Source organism: Bubalus kerabau, chromosome 2, assembly GCF_029407905.1.
Source record: "Bubalus kerabau isolate K-KA32 ecotype Philippines breed swamp buffalo chromosome 2, PCC_UOA_SB_1v2, whole genome shotgun sequence".
In the NCBI taxonomy this organism is placed as follows: domain Eukaryota; kingdom Metazoa; phylum Chordata; class Mammalia; order Artiodactyla; family Bovidae; genus Bubalus; species Bubalus kerabau.
Window position 1 is genome coordinate 104,639,233 of NC_073625.1, and position 19,677 is coordinate 104,658,909.

General features: G+C 38.2%; 1 protein-coding gene and 1 non-coding gene across 5 annotated transcripts in view; both read left to right on the forward strand.

Annotated features, from left to right (window-relative positions):
- Positions 1-19,677, forward strand: part of SIDT1 (SID1 transmembrane family member 1) — a 102,581-nt gene that overhangs the window by 49,679 nt on the left and 33,225 nt on the right. For 2 of the 4 annotated variants that reach the window (XM_055568203.1, XM_055568202.1), the window contains exons 5-9: positions 2,010-2,111; positions 2,732-2,815; positions 4,656-4,743; positions 6,320-6,391; positions 8,405-8,498. In XM_055568203.1, coding sequence (XP_055424178.1) covers positions 2,010-2,111; positions 2,732-2,815; positions 4,656-4,743; positions 6,320-6,391; positions 8,405-8,498 — 440 coding nt within the window. The remainder of the gene's footprint in view (positions 1-2,009; positions 2,112-2,731; positions 2,816-4,655; positions 4,744-6,319; positions 6,392-8,404; positions 8,499-19,677) is intronic. The other 2 variants (XM_055568204.1, XM_055568205.1) reach the window with 2 other exon arrangements.
- Positions 17,843-17,949, forward strand: LOC129645086 (U6 spliceosomal RNA). Its single transcript, XR_008711177.1, has one exon. It is a non-coding gene; the product is annotated as a U6 spliceosomal RNA (small nuclear RNA).

The following is a 19,677-nucleotide window of genomic DNA, read 5'->3' on the forward strand; positions in this document are numbered from 1 at the left end:
CAAAGATAAGATGTCCATAGGTGCGTGGATTTATCTCTGGGCTTTCTATTTTGTTCCATTGATCTATATTTCTGTCTTTGTGCCAGTACCATACTGTCTTGATGACTGTTGCTTTGTAATATAGCCTGAAGTCAGGCAGGTTGATTCCTCCAGTTCCATTCTTCTTTCTCAAGATTGCTTTGGCTATTCAAGGTTTTTTGTATTTCCATACAAATTGTGAAATTATTTGTTCTAGTTCTGTGAAAAATACCATTGGTAGCTTGATAGGGATTGCATTGAATCTATAGATTGCTTTGGGTAGTATACTCATTTTCATTATATTGATTATTCCAATCCATGAACATGGTATATTCCTCTATCTATTTGTGTCCTCTTACTTTTTTATAGTTTTCTATATATAGGTCTTTTGTTTCTTTAGGTAGATATATTCCTAAGTATCTTATTCTTTTCATTGCAATGGTGAATGGAATTGTTTCCTTAATTTCTCTGTTTTCTCACTGTTAGTGTATAGGAATGCAAGGGATTTCTGTGTGTCAATTTTATATCCTGCAACTTTACTATATTCATTGATTAGCTCTAATAATTTTCTGGGGAAGTCTTTAGGGTTTTCTATGTAGAGAATCATGTCATCTGCAAACAGTGAGAGTTTTACTTCTTCTTTTCCAATCTGGATTCCTTTTATTTCTTTTTCTGCTCTGATTGCTGTGCCCAAAACTTCCAGTAGTGGTGAGAGTGGGCACCCTTGTCTTGTTCCTGACTTTAGGGGAAATGCTTTCAATTTTTCACCATTGAGGACAATGTTTGCTGTGGGTTTGTCATATATAGCTTTTATTATATTGAGGTATGTTCCTTCTATTCCTGCTTTCTGGAGGGTTTTTATTATAAATGGATGTTGAATTTTGTCAAAGGCTTTCTCTGCATCTATTGAGATAATCTTCTGGTTTTTATCTTTCAATTTGTTAATGTGGTGTATTACATTGATTGATTTGCAGATATTGAAGAATCCTTGCATCCCTGGGATAAAGCCCACTTGGTCATGATGTATGATCTTTTTAATATGTTATTGGATTCTGTTTGCTAGAATTTTATTAAAGATTATTGCATCTATTTTCATCAGTGATATTGGCCTGTAGTTTTCTTTTTTTGTGGCATCTTTCTCTGGTTTTCCTCAAAGTCTTAATCGTGTATTTCATGTCAAGCTTCTCAACCAGTTACTATATTTATAATTACTGGGAAGAAGTTCCCTTTCTTCAGTATTAGCAACATGTTTAAAATTTAGAGTTAATAAATTTTTCTGGTGAATTGATAATCTAAGTAGGTAAATAGTATAACCTCTATTATAAATGCTTCCTTATTCTGATATTTGAGAAATACTTTTAAAGATATCTTAGCCTGCCCACAATTGTGAACATATTTTAGGAGCCTAAATATAGGGCTTAGTCTTTGAATCTAAATGTCATCTCACTGAGTTCCAGCCAAGAAATAGATTCTTTGGCCAAAAAAAAAAAAAAAAAAGTCTAGGGGAAATGTGGGTGTAGTGCTAATTCTTACCTATGGCAAGGTGGTTAAGATTCTTGAAGAACAAGCTTGTCTGCCTTTCAAGGAAGAGCTTCATATTTCAAAATGACCACATAGAGGTAAACTTTGTTTCCTGTTACATTTCACATATCTCTGATTCAAAGGGTGGGGGGACCTTCTTAAGTTGAAATTGGAATGAAGTGTAGCAAAGTTTAGTTGAGAAATAAATATCATAAAAAAATAATACAGCAATGTTGTATGAAATGGCTCCTTTGTCTTGCTCATGGCTGTATTCCTAGTATCTGAGCCCTGCACAGAGCATCTGCTCAATATGCAAGAGATGAATGGCTGGCTGAATTACTGGAGGCTTACTGAGATTTACATCTGAACTTTGTGCCTCATATTAGAGGAAACCACCTTATTCATGAGAAAATAGTTTGTGACTATAAACATTTCTTAGCATTAACAAATCCTTTTTTTTTTGTTCTCAGTATTTCCTATACAAATTTCCTGAAGATGTAGATTCAGTTATTATTAAAGTCGTGTCTACATTGGCTTATCCATGCTCTGTTGTCTCAGTCCAGAATATCATGGTGAGTTTCATAACTTGTCAACCTTCCAATATGGAGTTTTATATTGTCTTAGGATAAATGAGAGAGAGCATGAGCACCATTTCATCCTCTTACTTTGTACTGCTGACAAGACTGCTAAATAGTAAAAGCTGTATCTTGTGCACACAAGTGCACAGTATGTGCTTATAGACATTGATCTGGGGAGATAGAGAGAAGTTGACTCTTCACCAAGATAAACAAAGGAAGGGAGAGAGGGAAGGAGGATCGTGACAGAGAATAAGGAAGACCAAGTTGTGAACTGCACAAGAAAAACAGGAACCTACTGCTTGTTCTATGTTTTGAATTTTTGTTGTGTCATTAGGCCCTTTCTGTCTCATAAAGTATTAGTAAAATATGGGAAAGGTGTGATATACTTTAAGACAGATCTTTTATGTTCTCTTTAATATTAATATTAAGTGACCTTGACTTCAGAGGACAAGGCACCAAATTTTAGGAAAACTATTTCCTGACTGTTCTGGGATGAAACTCTTCATGGTTTCTGGCTCAGTAAGGACCCCCTCCTCTGTGATCCAGGTGGTATGGGTGGTATGTATATATGACATTGGTGATATTTTCCTTTTTATCCCCCATGCACATGACAGTGCCCAGTATATGATCTTGACCACAATGTGGAATTTAATGGTGTCTACCAGTCCATGACTAAGAAAGCTGCCATCACACTACAGGTGAGACATCACTTCTGTGGGCATCATCATCAGTGACAATGCACAGTTTATAATCAGGTTTCCTACTGAACCAGTTTGGTCACCCACTGAATTTCAAGAAACGTAAAGGATTACCGCTCACTGTGTACACTGAATCTCTCTCCTTTCTGATTGATTTCAAAATAAAGATTGCTATACCTGGTGGATAATGCTGCTCTACCAGGTGCCCTGTTCCCCTTGGGGAATCCCAGGAACCTATGATGCAGCAGGAGAGGTGTCTGACAGATTACTTACAGAGGTAAGGGTGAAAGATTCCAGTCTACTCAATGCGGGGGGCGGGTGCCAATTTAGCGTAAAGTTTATCTGATCAATTTAAAACAACTAAATATGTTCTACTAAAACAATATTGCAAATTAGCTATGTTTGCATGCATGCTCAGTTGCTTACTCTTTGTGACCCTATGGACTGCAGCCCACCAGGCTCCTCTGTCCATGGAATTGTCTAGGCAAGAATACTAGAGTGGGTTGCCATTTCCTCCTCCAGGGCATCTTTCCAATCCAGGGATCAAACCTGAATCTCCTGCGTCTCCTGCATTGGCAGGCAGATTCTTTACCACTGAGACACCTGAAAATAGTATATTTCAATTTAAAAGACACATATTTTGATAATTTGTACTAATGATAGTAACCAAAAGAGAACTTCAACTCTGGACAGAATGGGTAAGTTCAAAGGAATATGAACAACATTTGTGTAGAAGTTTGCCCTTTTGGTATTATAATTACATTTTTGCTTCAGTGATAATTTTATAGCAAAAATATATACACATCATGTCAGCATATTTTCAAAGAGATTCTGTTCCTGCCTTTAGAGTGGTATTTACTTGAGGTACCTGCAATTTGATGTGTTCTCTAGGTAAGGACATACTGTTTATTGAATAGCAGGCCATGAATGAGAAGGGGTTAATTATAATTGAAGTATCAGAACTAAAAATTTCTATTAGGCTTTAATTTTTAATGTCTCAGATTTGATACCTCAAATATCTGTTCTTGTTTTAGTATTTTTTTCCTTAGCACCTCAGCATTATATAGTCCCAAATTTAAAAGGACAAAAAATAAGCATAATTTCAGATTTTTACACCATCTGGACAGTAAATTAATGAAGAACAAAGTTTATCAGTATTTTCTTACTCTGAATGTATTTGGCAACAAATTAATACATCTCTCTGGACTCCTGATTCCATCTTGGGCCATTTTCTGGGTAGGTTAAACATCAGAAATTTGGGAATAATATACAGTCAAGATTGTATAAATATACTAGATCTTAAAGATTATCTTGTCGACCATGCTTCATTCATGGTTAACAAGCTGGGACACAGAGAAGCTCACTCAGAGAAAGTCAAAGCCAGGACTATAACTCAGGTCTCCTAACTTGAGTATTTGCTTCCCTAACCTAAATTATTTATTTGTCTGCTGACTGAATGACTCTTCAGAAAGTCATTTATCAATGAATTTTAAGATAAAAACACTATAAAAAGCTAAAACAGCTCTAAAAATCAAGTTTATTCAAGAATTTAATATGTAAGTATTAATTATTAAACATAAGCTGTTGACATACATTTTATACAATTCTAAGCACTCAAGTGGCACAAGACAGACTGAAATCAGAAGAGTGTATCTACATAATTCCTTGGATATAACAATTATTTTATTATGGATAACCTGGAGTAGATCATGGGAATGTGTGAGTCCTTCCTAAGGAGTTAGGGAGAGGGATGAACTTTACTTTTTTTCTCTTTCCTTCTTTTTGCCCCCACCACCATGAATTTTCTCCCTTCTTCTCACTGTCTTTATGTCTTACGCAGAAGAAGGATTTTCCAGGTGAGCAGTTCTTTGTGGTGTTTGTGATAAAGCCTGAAGATTATGCCTGTGGAGGATCTTTCTTCATCCAGGGTAAGCAACAGTGAGGAATAATTGGCTATGTAGAAAAACGTAATGGAATGGAATGGAAACGAACCAAAAAGTTCTTTTTGGCCCCTTCTGATCCCTTTCAACCATCTCTAGTTCCAAGTAAGTCAGGGTTATCAGCAGTGGCTTGACAAGGCAGTCTGAGCTGTACTTGAGAAAAAAATAAAGGGAAGAAAATAATAGATCTCAAGACATTATTGATACTTCAAAATGCAATTTACCACCTTGAATCTTTTCAAAGTCTTGTACTTCCTCAGACTATATGAGGTAAGTTGGCTCTTTACTCAACAAATATTTACTACTATGAAGTAATGGGGCTTCCTTGGTGGCTCAGATGGTAAAGAATTCCCCTGCAATGCAGGAGACCCAGGTTCAATCCCTGAGTCAGGAAGATTCCCTGGAGAAGGGAATGACTACCCACTCCAATATTCTTGTCTGGAGAAATCCACAGATAGAGGAGCTTGGTGGGCTATAGCCCATGGAGTTGCAAAGAGTCAGACATGACTGAGTGACTAACACACACAAACACACGTGTGTGCACACACACACACACATGAAATAATGATTTTAATACAGCAAATCGAGGCCCATTTTCTAAGATCATTTTGGTAGCTAGCAGTAATGGAGCCACCTATATTTATCAGTAGTCATCATTTCCCCAGGAAAAGTCAGAATTCTCAATTCCCACTGCCATAATTGTATCTTTCAAGATAGTAAGTAAGCAACGTAGGGCAACTTATCCCAATTGACTACTTACCCAATGTGTAAGCTCTCAGGCACAATACAGCGGTTGTGGGCAACTACCCACTAATTACCATGGCAACGGAAAAGGCTGTTGATGGAAAACATGGACCCCTCAACAGCTGATGGGCCATATGTGACCAACGTGGAGAGTGTTTACTGTTGAGTGTAACAGTGTTCTCTTGGTATTCAGGTGAATCTTCTCATATATTCTTTTTTTAAGCACTGTTTTAATTTCTAATGGAATATATTTGCTTTACAATGTTGTGTTAGTTTCTGCTAAACAACAATGTGAATCAGCCGAATGTATACATATATCCCCTCCCGCTTGGGCCTCCTCATATATTCTTTAATCTCTTAGTTACATAGCTCTAGAGTATTGCCAACATCCAATGTTTTTGTAAACTAAAATCCTTTAATGGCTATATAAGAAAAACAAATTCTCACTGGCTAGAAAAATGCAAACCAAAAGATGAAGGAGCTCTCTATTTTTGCAGCTGTTTTCCTCAGATTTCCATGATATATTGAGTCATATGTGATATGAGCAGAAAGGTCAAGACTTCTTCATTTAAGAAATGAGGCTACATTCTCAATTAAGTCACTTAGTGCTACCAAAATGCACCCAAACTAAGGTCAAATGGAAAGTTTTAACCAAAGAGTATTAGATGGTTTGAAGGTTTGGTGGTTTGGTTTTCATATAGCTCTTGCTAAAAGAAAATTTAGCAACCAGAATTCATCCTGGATAGTTTTCAAACAACTGTTCAGATGAGAGGCCAGGAACATAGTATCTGACCATTGTGCTTTGTTTTTTTTTTACCAGAAAAGGAAAACCAGACTTGGAATCTACAACGTGCAAAGAACCTTCAAGTCACCATTGTTCCTTCCATTAAAGGTCAGTTTTGGTTGTTATTGTTGAGTCACTAAGTTGTGTCCAGCTCTTTGTAACTCCATGGACAGAAGCACACCAGGCTTCCCTGTCTGCCGAGGTCCAGCCCCGGCTGATCCAGGGTATTCGAAGGAGAGACGGCTAGGCGACCTATTCAAATGTTAATTAGAGATAATAAAGAGTAATAGAATGAGGATAGCTCAGTAGGAAAATTCAGTGGAGAAAAGAAGCTGAGTGGCTTGGTTTACGCGGAAAATCAATATAACCCATGACACCAGGTTAGCTCTGACCACGGAGGCCGCAGGCGCCCTCTCGAATAGCGGAAGGTGCCCCACCTTAGACACCTTCTCGAGTGGGTCTTAGAAGCCCAGGCAAATAAATGGTCGCAGAGGACATCCGCGCTCCAGATGGACACTCAGCTGGAAGTTAAAGGGAAGAATGACATGGGGAGACCAAGCGTTGGTGAGCAAGGCCCATAGCTTTATTTTCAACAGGGGCTTTTATACCCTAAGTTACACATAGAGGATAATAGGGGATGCAAAATCAGCAGTCTTTGATGCTTATCAAAAACCAGGGTTTCTTTCCTGCAAATTTATCGTATACAAATGGTTTAGGTGATTTACATCATCTTCTGGCCAGAGGCCTATTAACATTTTATGACTCTTGACAAGCACTTATCAACAAAGACTTATTTTCTCTAAGAGTAATTATTTTAAGGTTTGGCGCCATCTTCCGAAGATAAGATTACGTTCCTATAGGGTGGATGTGTAATGGGTTTACAAAGGAAAGAATTTACTACCTTAAGGGTCTAAAGTTACTAACACCAAGGCCACTACTTATTTTTTCTACATACCAACTATATTAATTAATGCACATTCAAGGATACAATTCAGGGGATGTGGGAACTTGGCAACAAACATTGGCTCATCAATGAAATCTTTTACTAGTTTTATTCTGACAGTTTCTAATTCTCTGAGAGGCTCTAAGCTATTTGAATATCTTAAGCTTCCCGTGCTTCTGGAGGCTGGGAGACTGTAAACAATCGTATGCATAGCTGTAGGTGTCCGGGTAAACTTGTCAGGCGAGTTAGAGAGCCATCTGAGGGATTTGGATTTAAACACTCCTAATTGCCCAGGAACTTTATTAATTGGAGCTGTAAGTTAACTCTTTGACAGAGAGAGCGAGATGGTGGTGGGGGACAGCCCCCAGTAAAGTCAGAGGTGAGAGCACAAAGCAATAAAGTAGGCAGACTCTGGTTTTTTGGGGGTAGATGCTCGAGAATATCCGGGGGCACTCCCGAGGCTCGATCCCGCCCTTGCGTATGCCGAGCCTCCTTCCTCATGACCTTTGTCACGAGTGGAATGTCTCTCGCCGGCTCCCGGCACCTGTCCTTCACCATCTCCTAGAGTTTGCTCAGATTCATGTCCATTGAGTCAGTGATGCTATCTAACCACCTCATGCTCTGCTGCCCTCTTCTCCTTGTACCAGCATTCAGTGGAGAGATTCCTGTCAGGAAGGAGATCATGTCATTCAGTGCTAATGTCATCCTTCCAGAGAAACATCATAAGAAAACTAACGTTTATCTTAGAGATAGAAGAGAGAATCAAAGCATTTTGTTAAATTCCTTACAGAAAGAAAGGGAAGTCAGTTATGATTTTGTGTATAGGAAGTCCCTCCCAGCTTCCCTGAGGAAGTCATCACTGTGAAAGGCAGACGTTTATGGATAATGACTAGGTGACCTCCAATAGCTTCCCTGCTTTGAATGGGATTATCTTAGAATTTAAGAATGGGTATGATGCAGATGCGGAGAAGGCAATGGCACCCCACTCCACTATTCTTGCCTGGAGACTCCCAGGGATGGCGGAGCCTGGTGGGCTGCTGTCTATGGGATCACACAGAGTCGGACACGACTGAAGTGGCTTAGCATGATGCAGATGGGCCTGTTAAGCTGTCCTGTCCCAAACACGACCCTCTTTTCTCCTGAGGACATCCTGACCAGAGCGATTTCTCTTCCCTCAGGATCCGTTTATGTGAAAGCCATTCTTCTCAGTTTCCTCATCTTCTTCTCCTTCTACTTGGGATGCCTGTTTGTTGCATTGATTCATTATATCAGGTATGTCAAGAGCTTAAAGAAATGTCAACCCCCTTCACCTGTCTCTGCTTAGCAGTTAGCACATTAGACTTTAGAGTCATACTGACTGGATTCAGTTCTACCTTAGCCACTGTGTGATCTTGGGCAAGTTATTTAATGCTTCTGTACTTCACTTTCCTCATCTGTAAAATGAGACAATAATTTACCTCACAGATCAGTATAACTGCAGTGTTTATATCAATGTCCTACACAGAGTAAGTGTTGGTAGTGATAGCTATTTTCATAGTTAGTGAAACTTCAACAGAAAGGCAGCTTGGGTATTTTTTAGAACAGAAAATGCTCAGTGTAGATCTTATGGAATGTAGGAAATCAGTCTTACCTAACATGGAGATTTAGAAACAGCTTTGAACATTCCATCAAAAAGTAGAATTAATGCCTAAAATAAACCTTGTGGTATAATAAGTGCCAGGAATAATCAATATGCTCTGACAGTATATTCCAGGTGCTTTTTTACTGTTACAGCATCAATTTTACAGTCAAAATATTCCCTGACTGGAAAAAAGGAGATAATCATGCTGTAATTTGACCAAGGAAATTTCCCTTCCCAAGAGTTTGGAGCCCCCAGTGAAAAAGAGTTGCAGTCTTTCCTTGTATCTCTGAACAAGCCTGAACTTGAGAATTCCATACTTTGTCCTGGTCTCTGTGAAACAACTGCAAAGGAATGGCAGGAGGTACAATAAACAAATGTTCTCTCTCCTCTTGAGCATCTAAAGTAAACAAAGCCAATGTAGAGTTTTCAGATTATTGGGGAAGATTAGCCTCCTCTGTAGAAAAACCTCACAGCTACCACAGCAATACAACTTCTCAGTGATACAGGCCTACCTCTGAAATGAATCCCTCTTTGACCTTTATGAAGCTTTGCAACTGAGAAACTGACTTCAAAAACCATTGACCATATCTGGGCCAATTTGAGCACCAAAATAATTAAGGAGAATAGTGAATTATAAACCATTGAGAAAAACAGAAATTCATGAATCCTTATCAACAAGGGAGAGAGGAAGGAAAAAAAGGGAGGGAGGGAAGGAGGGACGGAAGGAAGGACCTAAATACTTGCATATATACATTCAATGAATTCAACAAAATTACTAAAACATTTCCACATTAGGGAAAGGAGACATTAGCAAACATTGACATAGGAGGGAGGATCCTTGCCTATGGCAGAACACCAAACACTGACTGGTAAATAAGCAGAGAGTCCCAGAATTGGAAAATCAGTATTTTGTATAGATCAGGTTAAGAATCATCAATGAATACTAAAGCTAGGAGGAAAATCTGATGAGGATCAAGATATTTGCATGGCCTTAAAGTGATTCCCCACAAAAAGCTTGGAAGTTGTAAGGGAAAAATACTAACCATACAGAGGAGAAATTGGATGATTGACAGGGTGATGAATATTAATATGACCAATGGGAAGATGGACACTTCCAGGTGTGGTACTCTGAAAAGGACACAACCTCACTTGTGTAGTATTCCAGCCAGAAATGCCCATTTTTACTATAATCATAAGGAAGAAACTAGACAAACTCAAAATGTTGAACATTCTATTAAAATGTGTCACAAAAGACAAAAATTAGCTACGGAAATGTTCCAGATTGACTGAGACTGAAGATACATGATGACTAAAGACAATACCTGATCTCAGACTGGATCTTTTACTAGACAAAAAATATGCTGTAAAGGACATTATTGGATCAATTGACACAACTGTAATACAGACAAGATAAGAATATCATATCAATGTTAAGTGTATTGAATTTGACAATTACACTGTGATTATATAAGAGACTATCTTTATTCTTTGGAAGTATTTAGGCATAAAAATTGATGACATATGCAATTTACTTTCAAATTGTTCCCCCAAAATTTATATATACATATAAATGAAAACTGGAGAAGGAAATGGCAACCCACTCCAGTATTCTGGCCTGGAAAATCCCATGGACAGAGGAGCCTGGCGGGCTACAGTCCATTGGGTCGCAAAGAGTTGGACACGGCTGAGCAACTAACACACATATATGAAAACACACACATGTACCCAGAGACAAAGAATGGTAAAGCAAAGGGAGTAATATGCTAACAATAAGTGAATCTAGGTAACAATATGTGGGGATTCTATAGTCCATTCTTATGGCTTCTCTAAAAATTTGAAATTATTTTCAAATAAAAAATGTTAAAAATAAAAACACCAGTCTACAGGCAAATACACCTGGAAAGTATATATACATTAACTGGTTATCAGCTCAACTAATTGATTAGATCATAACCACTAACATAGAACAAATACTTGCTCTATGCCAGGCACTGCACTGGGCCTTCTAAGTAGATTATCTCGTCTAAATCTCGACAACAGTAAGTACTAGTATTATTATTATTTGACAGTTAAGAAAACTGAGGTATTGAGAAGTTAAGTAATTTGACCAAGAATTCACAGTCACTAAATGAAGGAGATGTGATTTGAACCCAGGCAGTCTGGCTAGATCATCAAAAAAGCAAGAGAGTTCCAGAAAAACATCTGTTTCTGCTTTATTGATATGCCAAAGCCTTTGACTGTGTGGATCACAATAAACTGTGGAAAATTCTGAAAGAGATGGGAATACCAGATCACCTGACCTGCCTCTTGAGAAACCTGTATGCAGGTCAGGAAGCAACAGTTAGAACTGGACATGGAACAACAGACTGGTTCCAAATAAGAAAAGGACTATGTCAGGGCTGTATATTGTCACCTGCTTATTTAACTTATATGCAGAGTACATCATGAGAAATGCTGGGCTGGAAGAAGCACAAGCTGGAATCAAGATTGCCGGGAGAAATATCAATAACCTCAGATATGCAGATGACACCACCCTTATGGTAGAAAGTGAGGAGGAACTAAAAAGCCTCTTGATGAAAGTGAAAGAAGAGAGTGAAAAAGTTAGCTTAAAGCTCAGCAATCAGAAAACAAAGATCATGGCATCTGGTCCCATCACTTCATGGGAAATAGATGGGGAAACAGTGGAAACAGTGGCTGACTTTTATTTTCTTGGGCTCCAAAATCACTGCAGATGGTCATTGCAGCCATGAAATTAAAAGATGCTTGTTCCTTGGAAGGAAAGTTATGACCAACCTAGATAGCATATTAAAAAGCAGAGACATTACTTTGTCAACAAAGGTCTGTCTAATCAAGGCTATGGTTTTTCTGGTAGTCATGTATGGATGTGAGAGTTGGACTGTGAAGAAAGCTGAGCACTGAAGAATTGATGCTTTTGAACTGTGGTGTTGGAGAAGACTCTTGAGAGTCCCTTGGACTGCAAGGAGATCCAACCAGTCCATCCTAAAGGAGATCAGTCCTGGGTGTTCACTGGAAGGACTGATGCTGAAGCTGAAACTCCAATACTCTGGCCACTTGATGCGAAGAGCTGACTCATTGGAAAAGACCCTGATGCTGGGAAAGATTGAGGGCAGGAGGAGAAGGGGACGACAGAAGATGAGATGGTTGGATGGCATCACCGACTCGATGGACATGGGTTTGGGCAGACTCCGGGAATTGGTGGTGGACAGGGAGGCCTGTCGAGCTGGGGTTCATGGGGTCACAAAGAGTTGGACACGACTGAGCAACTGAACTGAACTGAGTCTGGCTCCAGAGTCTTAGCTCTTAAAGCAAGCTGGTCAAGATGGGACTGGAGTGGGCAGGGCATGTGAGGAAGGGTGGTCCTGATTAAGGAGACCAGATCCAAAGCCTGGCACCCCAGCATGGATTCAGTTGAAAAAGGGTCCAAAAAGCTGCCAACTTTGATTCAGATGAGTTCTAGTGTCATGGAAAAAGAAGTTCAACTTTTCTGCCTCTCTTAGGACAACTGTCTCTACCACTGATGTTTTAGCTTTTAGAAAATAGGATTTTACCTCTTTAGTTACCTAGCAGACATAATCAACACTACAACCGACAGAAAAATTAAGTTAATAACTGGATATCAATCTCTCTAAAGCTGTTATGCAGCCTGCTGAAGGGAACACAGTTTTTAAAAGTTGCAGCCTAAGGCTCTGTTGAAACCTCTGGCCGCCCCAGATTACTGTGCTACAGTCAGCTGCACAGACATAGACTCTTTCCAAATACAGGCAAACTGAAAATAGAGATCTGGAGACATAAGAACTACTTGGCATCTAACTAGGGAAACAGAATGAGAGAAAATGCTAACAGAACTCTTCCTTCATTGAACCGAGCAGAAATCACAAAGTTTTCTACAAAAGCAAGTGAAAGCCAGTCCTGGAGCAGAATACCACTTGCTTGCTGAGCCTCCTGTTCCTTGTTAGCAATACCTGTAGTGTTTGCAGCACATGCTATGAGATGCGGGTGAAAACACTGATTACAGACCTGGCTCCTGTCCTCAGGGAGCTCAGAACCCAAAGTGTTTTTATGCTTTTTTCTGTTTTTACTTTTTCTTTTTTAAATGTCTTTTTGGCTCAACTCCATTCCCCTCCCACCTCCGAGCTACAGTTCATTTAACAAGTATTTATGGAGCCCCTGCAATGATACTCTGAGTCAAGCACTGACTGCATCCATGTCTCTCATTCCGTCCTCTCAGTCACGCTGCCAGACATTGAATTCAAACCATAATCCTGATTACTTGTCCTTCTGTTGATTCCTGTATTAATTATCTGTTACAATAACACTGCATAGGAATCAACCATAAAAACTCCAATGGTATACAGCAATACATATTTATATTTGCTCATAAATCTATGGCTCAGCTGGATGATTCTGCTAATTTGGACTCTGGACTAGGTTCAGGGGCTTCCCAGGTGGCTCCGGTGGTAAAGAGCCTGCCTGCAGTGCAAGAGAAACAAGATACGTGGATTCGATCCCTGGGTCGGAAAGATCCCCTGGAGGGGGGCGTGGCAACCCACTGCAGTATTCTTGCCTGGAGAATCCCATGGACAGAGAAGCCTGGCGGTCTACAGTCCATAATAGGCTCGAACAGAGTCAGACATGACTGAGTGACTTAGCATGCACATATGCACTAGGTTTCAGAGATCTCAGCTGGGGTGGTCATAATGTGAAATTACTGGGCAGGTTAGAGAAGTACTGGCTCTTCCAGACTGGCCTCAGCTGTACTTTGCCCTTCATCCTCCAGCAGTCGAGCCCTGGTTTATTGTATCTCCAAGAGAAATTGCACAAAAATGCAGGGCTTCCTTAAGGTGTAGGCTTTAAAGGGGCTCAATATCACTGCCCCCTTGGTGTCCTTGGTCAAATCAAGTGATAAGCCCAGTCCAGGTGCAAGAGGTGAAGATACAGACTCCATTTTTGATTGAATGGGCTGAATACAAGATGAAGTATAGCCATTTTTCAACCAATCTAGAATAGTTCTCATTTACTCTTTTTCTTTTATTTATTATATACTGCCTGCCTCACACTAGCTTTGTAAATCATGGAACTTCTCTAGTAAAGAATTTTATCAGCTCCAAAACCTAGGGCAAATGTGGGTAAAGCCAATTAATACAAACCCAATCATCTTTTATCAGTTTGTATAATTGCTTGCTAGTTAATATCACTAAACTTGCTCTTTTTTAGAGGGACTTAACTAGAGCCTCATTTGCCAGCTAGACCCATCAGACCCAATTGTAACTGCTCTCCTTAATGATATGATTCAACAAATATTTACTTATCCTTTCCTGGGTGCCAGGCCCTGTCCCAAAGGTTAGGGATTCAGTGATGAAGAAGACAGTCTAGATCCCTGCTCTAATAGAACTTACATTGTACAAAGGGAAGACAGATAAGGAGGCAAGCAATTAATAAAAAGAAAAAAAATTTCCGCCAGAGAACAAACACATTAGTGACTTTATTAAGATATAATTCATAGACCATAAAATCTACTCCTTTTTAAAAATTCAATGGTTTTAGTATATTCATATCTGTACAACCATCACTACTATCTAACTTTCATTATCTCTAAAAAGAAACCCTGAGTTGACCAAAATTATAGGATACAAGATCAATATACAGATATCAATTGTATTTCCATACACTAGCAAATATACAATTCAAACATGAAATCAGGAAAATAATCTATTTACAATAGCATCAAAAAAATAAAACACTTAAGAAAAGAATTTAACAAATTAAATATAAGACTTGTACATTGAAACCTACAAACATCCTTGAAAGAAAGAAAATCTAAATATATGAAAAGACATCCTATATTCATGAATTAGAAGATTTAATATTGTTAAAATGGTATAGTAGATAGAATAGTGGCCCCCAAAAGATGCCCATGTTCTAATATTTAGAACCTGTGACTATGTTCTTTACATGTCAAAAGAGATTTTACAGATGTGATAAAATTATGGTGATTATCCTAGATTATCTGTGTAATGTATAATGTAATTATACATTCTAATGTAATTATAAGGGGCCTTATAAGAGAAAGGCAAGAGAGTCAAAAGAGAAGATATGATGAGGAAAGGCCAGGTTAGAGTAACATATATGAAGATGGGGAAGGAGCCATGCCTCAAGGAATCCAGGCTACCTCTAGACGTTGGAAAAGGCAAAGAAATGGATTCTTCCTTGGAGTTTTCAGAAGGAATACAGCCCTGCTGATATCTTTTTTTTTTTTTTAACTTTAAAATATTGTATTAGTTTTGCCACATAAGACTCATTTTAGAATTGACATCCAGAACTGAAAATAATAAATGTGTATTATTGTAAACCATAATATTGTGATAATTTGTTATAGCAGTGATATAAACTAAAAGATGTGGCAATATTCCTCTAACTGATCTACAATTCCTATGAAAGTTCCAGCTGACTTTCTTCCAAAAATTGATAAACTGATCTAAAATTCATATGGAAATGCAAGGGATCCCAAATAGGAAAAACAATCATGACAAAAAGAACAAAGATTCTGAACTCCCAATGCAGGGGGCCTGGGTTTGATTCCTTGTCAGGGAACTAGATCCCACATGCCTCAACTAAGAGTTCGCACGCCACAGCTAAAACATCCCAGGTGTCGCAACTAAGAACCAGTGCAGTCAAATAAATAATTAAAAAAAAAAAAACAACCCTCTGGCACTGACATAAGACATATAGATCAATGAAACTAAATTAAAAGTTCAGAAATAAACCCTTACACTTATGGTCAATTGATTTTTGACAAGGATATACCAAGACAATCCAATGAAACAAGAATATTCTTTTCAACAAATAATACTGAGACACTTAGGCTTCCACATGAAAAAGAATGAACTTGTACCCCTTCCTCAGTTCAGTTCAGTTCAGTCGCTCGGTTTACGACCCCTTGGACTACAGCACGCCAGGCCTCCCTGTCCATCACCAACTCCCAGAGCTTACTTAAACTCATGTCCAGCAAGTCGGTGATGCCATCCAACCATCTCATCCTCTGTCGTCCCCTTCTCCTCCTGCCTTCAATCTTACCCAGCATCAGGGTCTTTTCAAATGAGTCAGTTCTTCACATCAGGTGGCCAAAGCTTTGGAGTTTCAGCTTCAGCACTACTTCAGAACATACAAAAAAGTAAACTCTAAATAGAACAAAGATCTAAATAAAAGAGTCAAATTTATAAAATTCTTAGAAGAAAATACAGGAGTAAATCTTTGTGACCTTGGATTAGGTAATAGTTTCTTAGATATGACACCCAAAGCACAAGTAACAAAAGAAAAAATAGGTAAGTTGGACTTCATCAAAATTAAAACTTTTGTATTTTTAAAGGACATTATCAAGAAAGTGAAAATACAACACAAAAAAATTGGAAAAAAAGTCTGCAAATCATATATCCATAATAGTCTAGTATCCACAAGTATATTAAGAATCCTTCCAACACAATAATAAAAATAAAAATATCCTAATTTTAAAAGGGCCTTTTAAAATTAAATAAATGTTTTGCCAAAGAAAATATATAAATGGCCAATAAGCATATGAAAAGATGTTTAACATCATTAGCCATCAGGGAAAAGTCAGACTACAATGAGATATCACATTATATCCACTAGGATGGCTACAATAAAAAATTTTACTGGAAAAATAACAAGAGTTGATAATGATGTCAGAGAAATTAGAAACTTCTACATTGCTAGTAGGGATGTAAAATAGTTCCTGCTATCAAGCTGCAGTGGAAAACAGCTTAAAAAAGTTAAACATAGAGTCACCTCATACCAAGCACTTCCATTCCTAGATATAGACCCAAGAGAATTTAACACATATATCCACACAAAAAAAATCGCACACAAATATTCATAGCAGTGCTATTCATGATAGCTAAAATGTGGAAACAATCAAAGTGTACATCAAGTATAAACAAATAAACTTGGTATATCCACACAATAGCTATGATTATCCAGCCATAAAAAGATTTAAGTATTTTCAATGAGTAGTGCTGGGAAAACTGGACAGCTACATGTAAAAGAATGAAATTAGAACATTCTCTTAACACTGTACACACACACACACACACACACACACAAACTACAACGGATCAAACACCTAAATGTAAAGCTGGACACTATAAAACTCAGAGGAAAAACATAGGCAGAACATCCTTTAACATAACTTGTAGCAATCTATTTTTGATCCACCTCTTAGAGTAATAAAAATAAAAACAAAAATAAACAGGGCCTAATTAAAAGCTTCTGCACAGCAAAGGAAATCCTAAACAAGACAAAAAGACAACCCCAAAAATGGTAGAAAGTATTTGCCAATGAAGTGACCAAAAAGGGATTAATCCCCCAAATATACAAACAGCTCATGCAGCTCTATGTCAAAAAAAAAAAAAAAAAAAGTAATCAAAAAAATGGGCAGAAGATCCAAATAGACATTTCTCCAAAGAAGGCATGGAGATGGCCAGAAAGCATGTGAAAAGATGCTCAACATCACTATCAGAGAAATGCAAATCAAAATTACAGATATCAACACACACCAATCAGAATGGCCATCATCAAAGTTTACAAACAATAGGGACTTCCCTGCTGGTTCAGTGGTTAAGAATCCACCCTACAATGCAACTAGGGATCAGACACGCATCAAACACCCTGGATGTGTGTCTGCCCCCTGACTGGGTGAAGAGCAACTGTGCCCCACGTCTCAGTTACTGAGCCCGTTCACCACAGCTAGAGAGTGTGCACTGCAGCCAAAGACCCGAGTGCTGCAACTAAGACTCCAAGCAGTCAAATGAATATTTTTTTTAAGTTTACAAACAATAAATGCTGAAGACAGTTTGGAGAAAGGGGAACCCTCCTACACTGTTGGTGGGAATGTAAATTGATACAGTCATCATGGAGAATAGTATGCAAGTTCCTTAAAAAACTAAAAATAGAACTACCAGTGCTCACTTGGGCAACACATATACTGAAATTGGAACAATACAGAGAAGATTAGCATGGCCCCTGCGCAAGGATGGCATGCAAATTCGTGAAGTGTTCCATATTTTTCTCTTTTTTTTTAGTATAAATTTATTTATTTTAATTGGAGGCTAATTACTTTACAATATTGTATTGGTTTTGCTGTACATTGACATGAATCTGCCACGTGTGTACATGCCTTCCCCATCCTGAACCCCCTCCCACCTCCCTCCCCATACCATCCCTCTGGGATTTTTCCTTTTACATTTCTGTCTATACATTCTATTAATTTTTGAGAGTTTGATGTTGAAACTCCAACTAAAAATCTTAATTGACCTACTTTAAGAAATAATTGTAATATATAGGGGAACTATATGTAACTTTGTTCTGTATATTTGGAGTCTCTTATAAATGTGTTATCATACTTTCATAGTTTAAAAAATAAAGAAGAAAAAATAGAACTACCATATGATCCAGCAATCGCACTCCTCAGCATATATCCAGAGAAAATCATCATCTGAAAGGATATATGCACCCTGATGTTCACTGTAGCACTGTTTACAATAGCCAAGACATGGAAGCAACCTAAGTGTCCATCAACAGAGGGATGAAAAAAGAAGATATGGTATATGTGCGTGTGCGTGTGTGTGTGTATGCATACACACACACACACACACACCTATATAATGGAATATTACTCAGCCACAAAAATGAACAAAATAATGCCATTTGCAGTAACATGGAGGGACCTAGAGATTATCATACTAAGTCAGACAGAGAAAGAAAAATATTATATATCACTCTTATGTGAAATTCATTTTTAAAAAAGGTATAAATGAAACTCATTTACAAAACAGAAACAGACTTACAGATATCAAAAAGAAATTTCTGGTTACAAAAGGGGATAGATGGGGTGGAGTGATAAATCAGGAGCTTGGGATGGACACACCCATACTACTATACATAAGATAGATAATCAACAAGGACCTGCTGTATAACACAGGAAGCTCTACTCAATATTCTGTGATAATCTATATGAGAAAAGAACCTAAAAAAGAAGGAATGTATGTATATGTATAATTGAATCACTTTGCTGTACATCTGAAACTAGTACCACATTATAAATCAACTATCAGTTCAGTTCAGTTCAGTTCAGTCGCCCAGTCGTGTCCGACTCCTTGCGACCCCATGAATCGTAGCACGCCAGGCCTCCTGTCCATCACCATCTCCTGGAGTTCACTCAAACTCAGGTCCATCGAGTCAGTGATCAACTATACTCCAATAAAATTAAACATTTAAAAAAGACTCATGTATTCATTCATGCTACCACACAGCATTATGCTAAGTGAGAGAAGCCAAAGAGACCACATACAATATAATTCCATTTATACATGAAATATCCAGAATAGGCAATTTTATAGCAGCAGAAAGTACATTAGTGGTTCCCTGGGGCAGGGAGGAATAGAGAATGGGGAGTGACTGCTATTGTTTGAGATTTCTTTGGGTGATGATGACGTAGAGAATAGTGATGGTTGCCCAACTTTGTGAACATACTAAAATTGGTTGAATTCTGCACATTAAAGGATGAATTTTACGGCATGTGAATGATCTGAAGATAAATGAATGTGGAAATAAATGGCATGTATGTGCCTAGGTGTGGAATTGCTGGGTCATATTGCATCTCTAGGTTTACCTTTTTGAGGAACTGCCAAATGATTTCTCAAAGTGACTGCTCCATTTTACAGTTCTACCAGCAGTGTGTCAGAGTTCCAATTTCTGTACATCCACAGGCCCATCTGAGATCCCAGCAGAGAAATC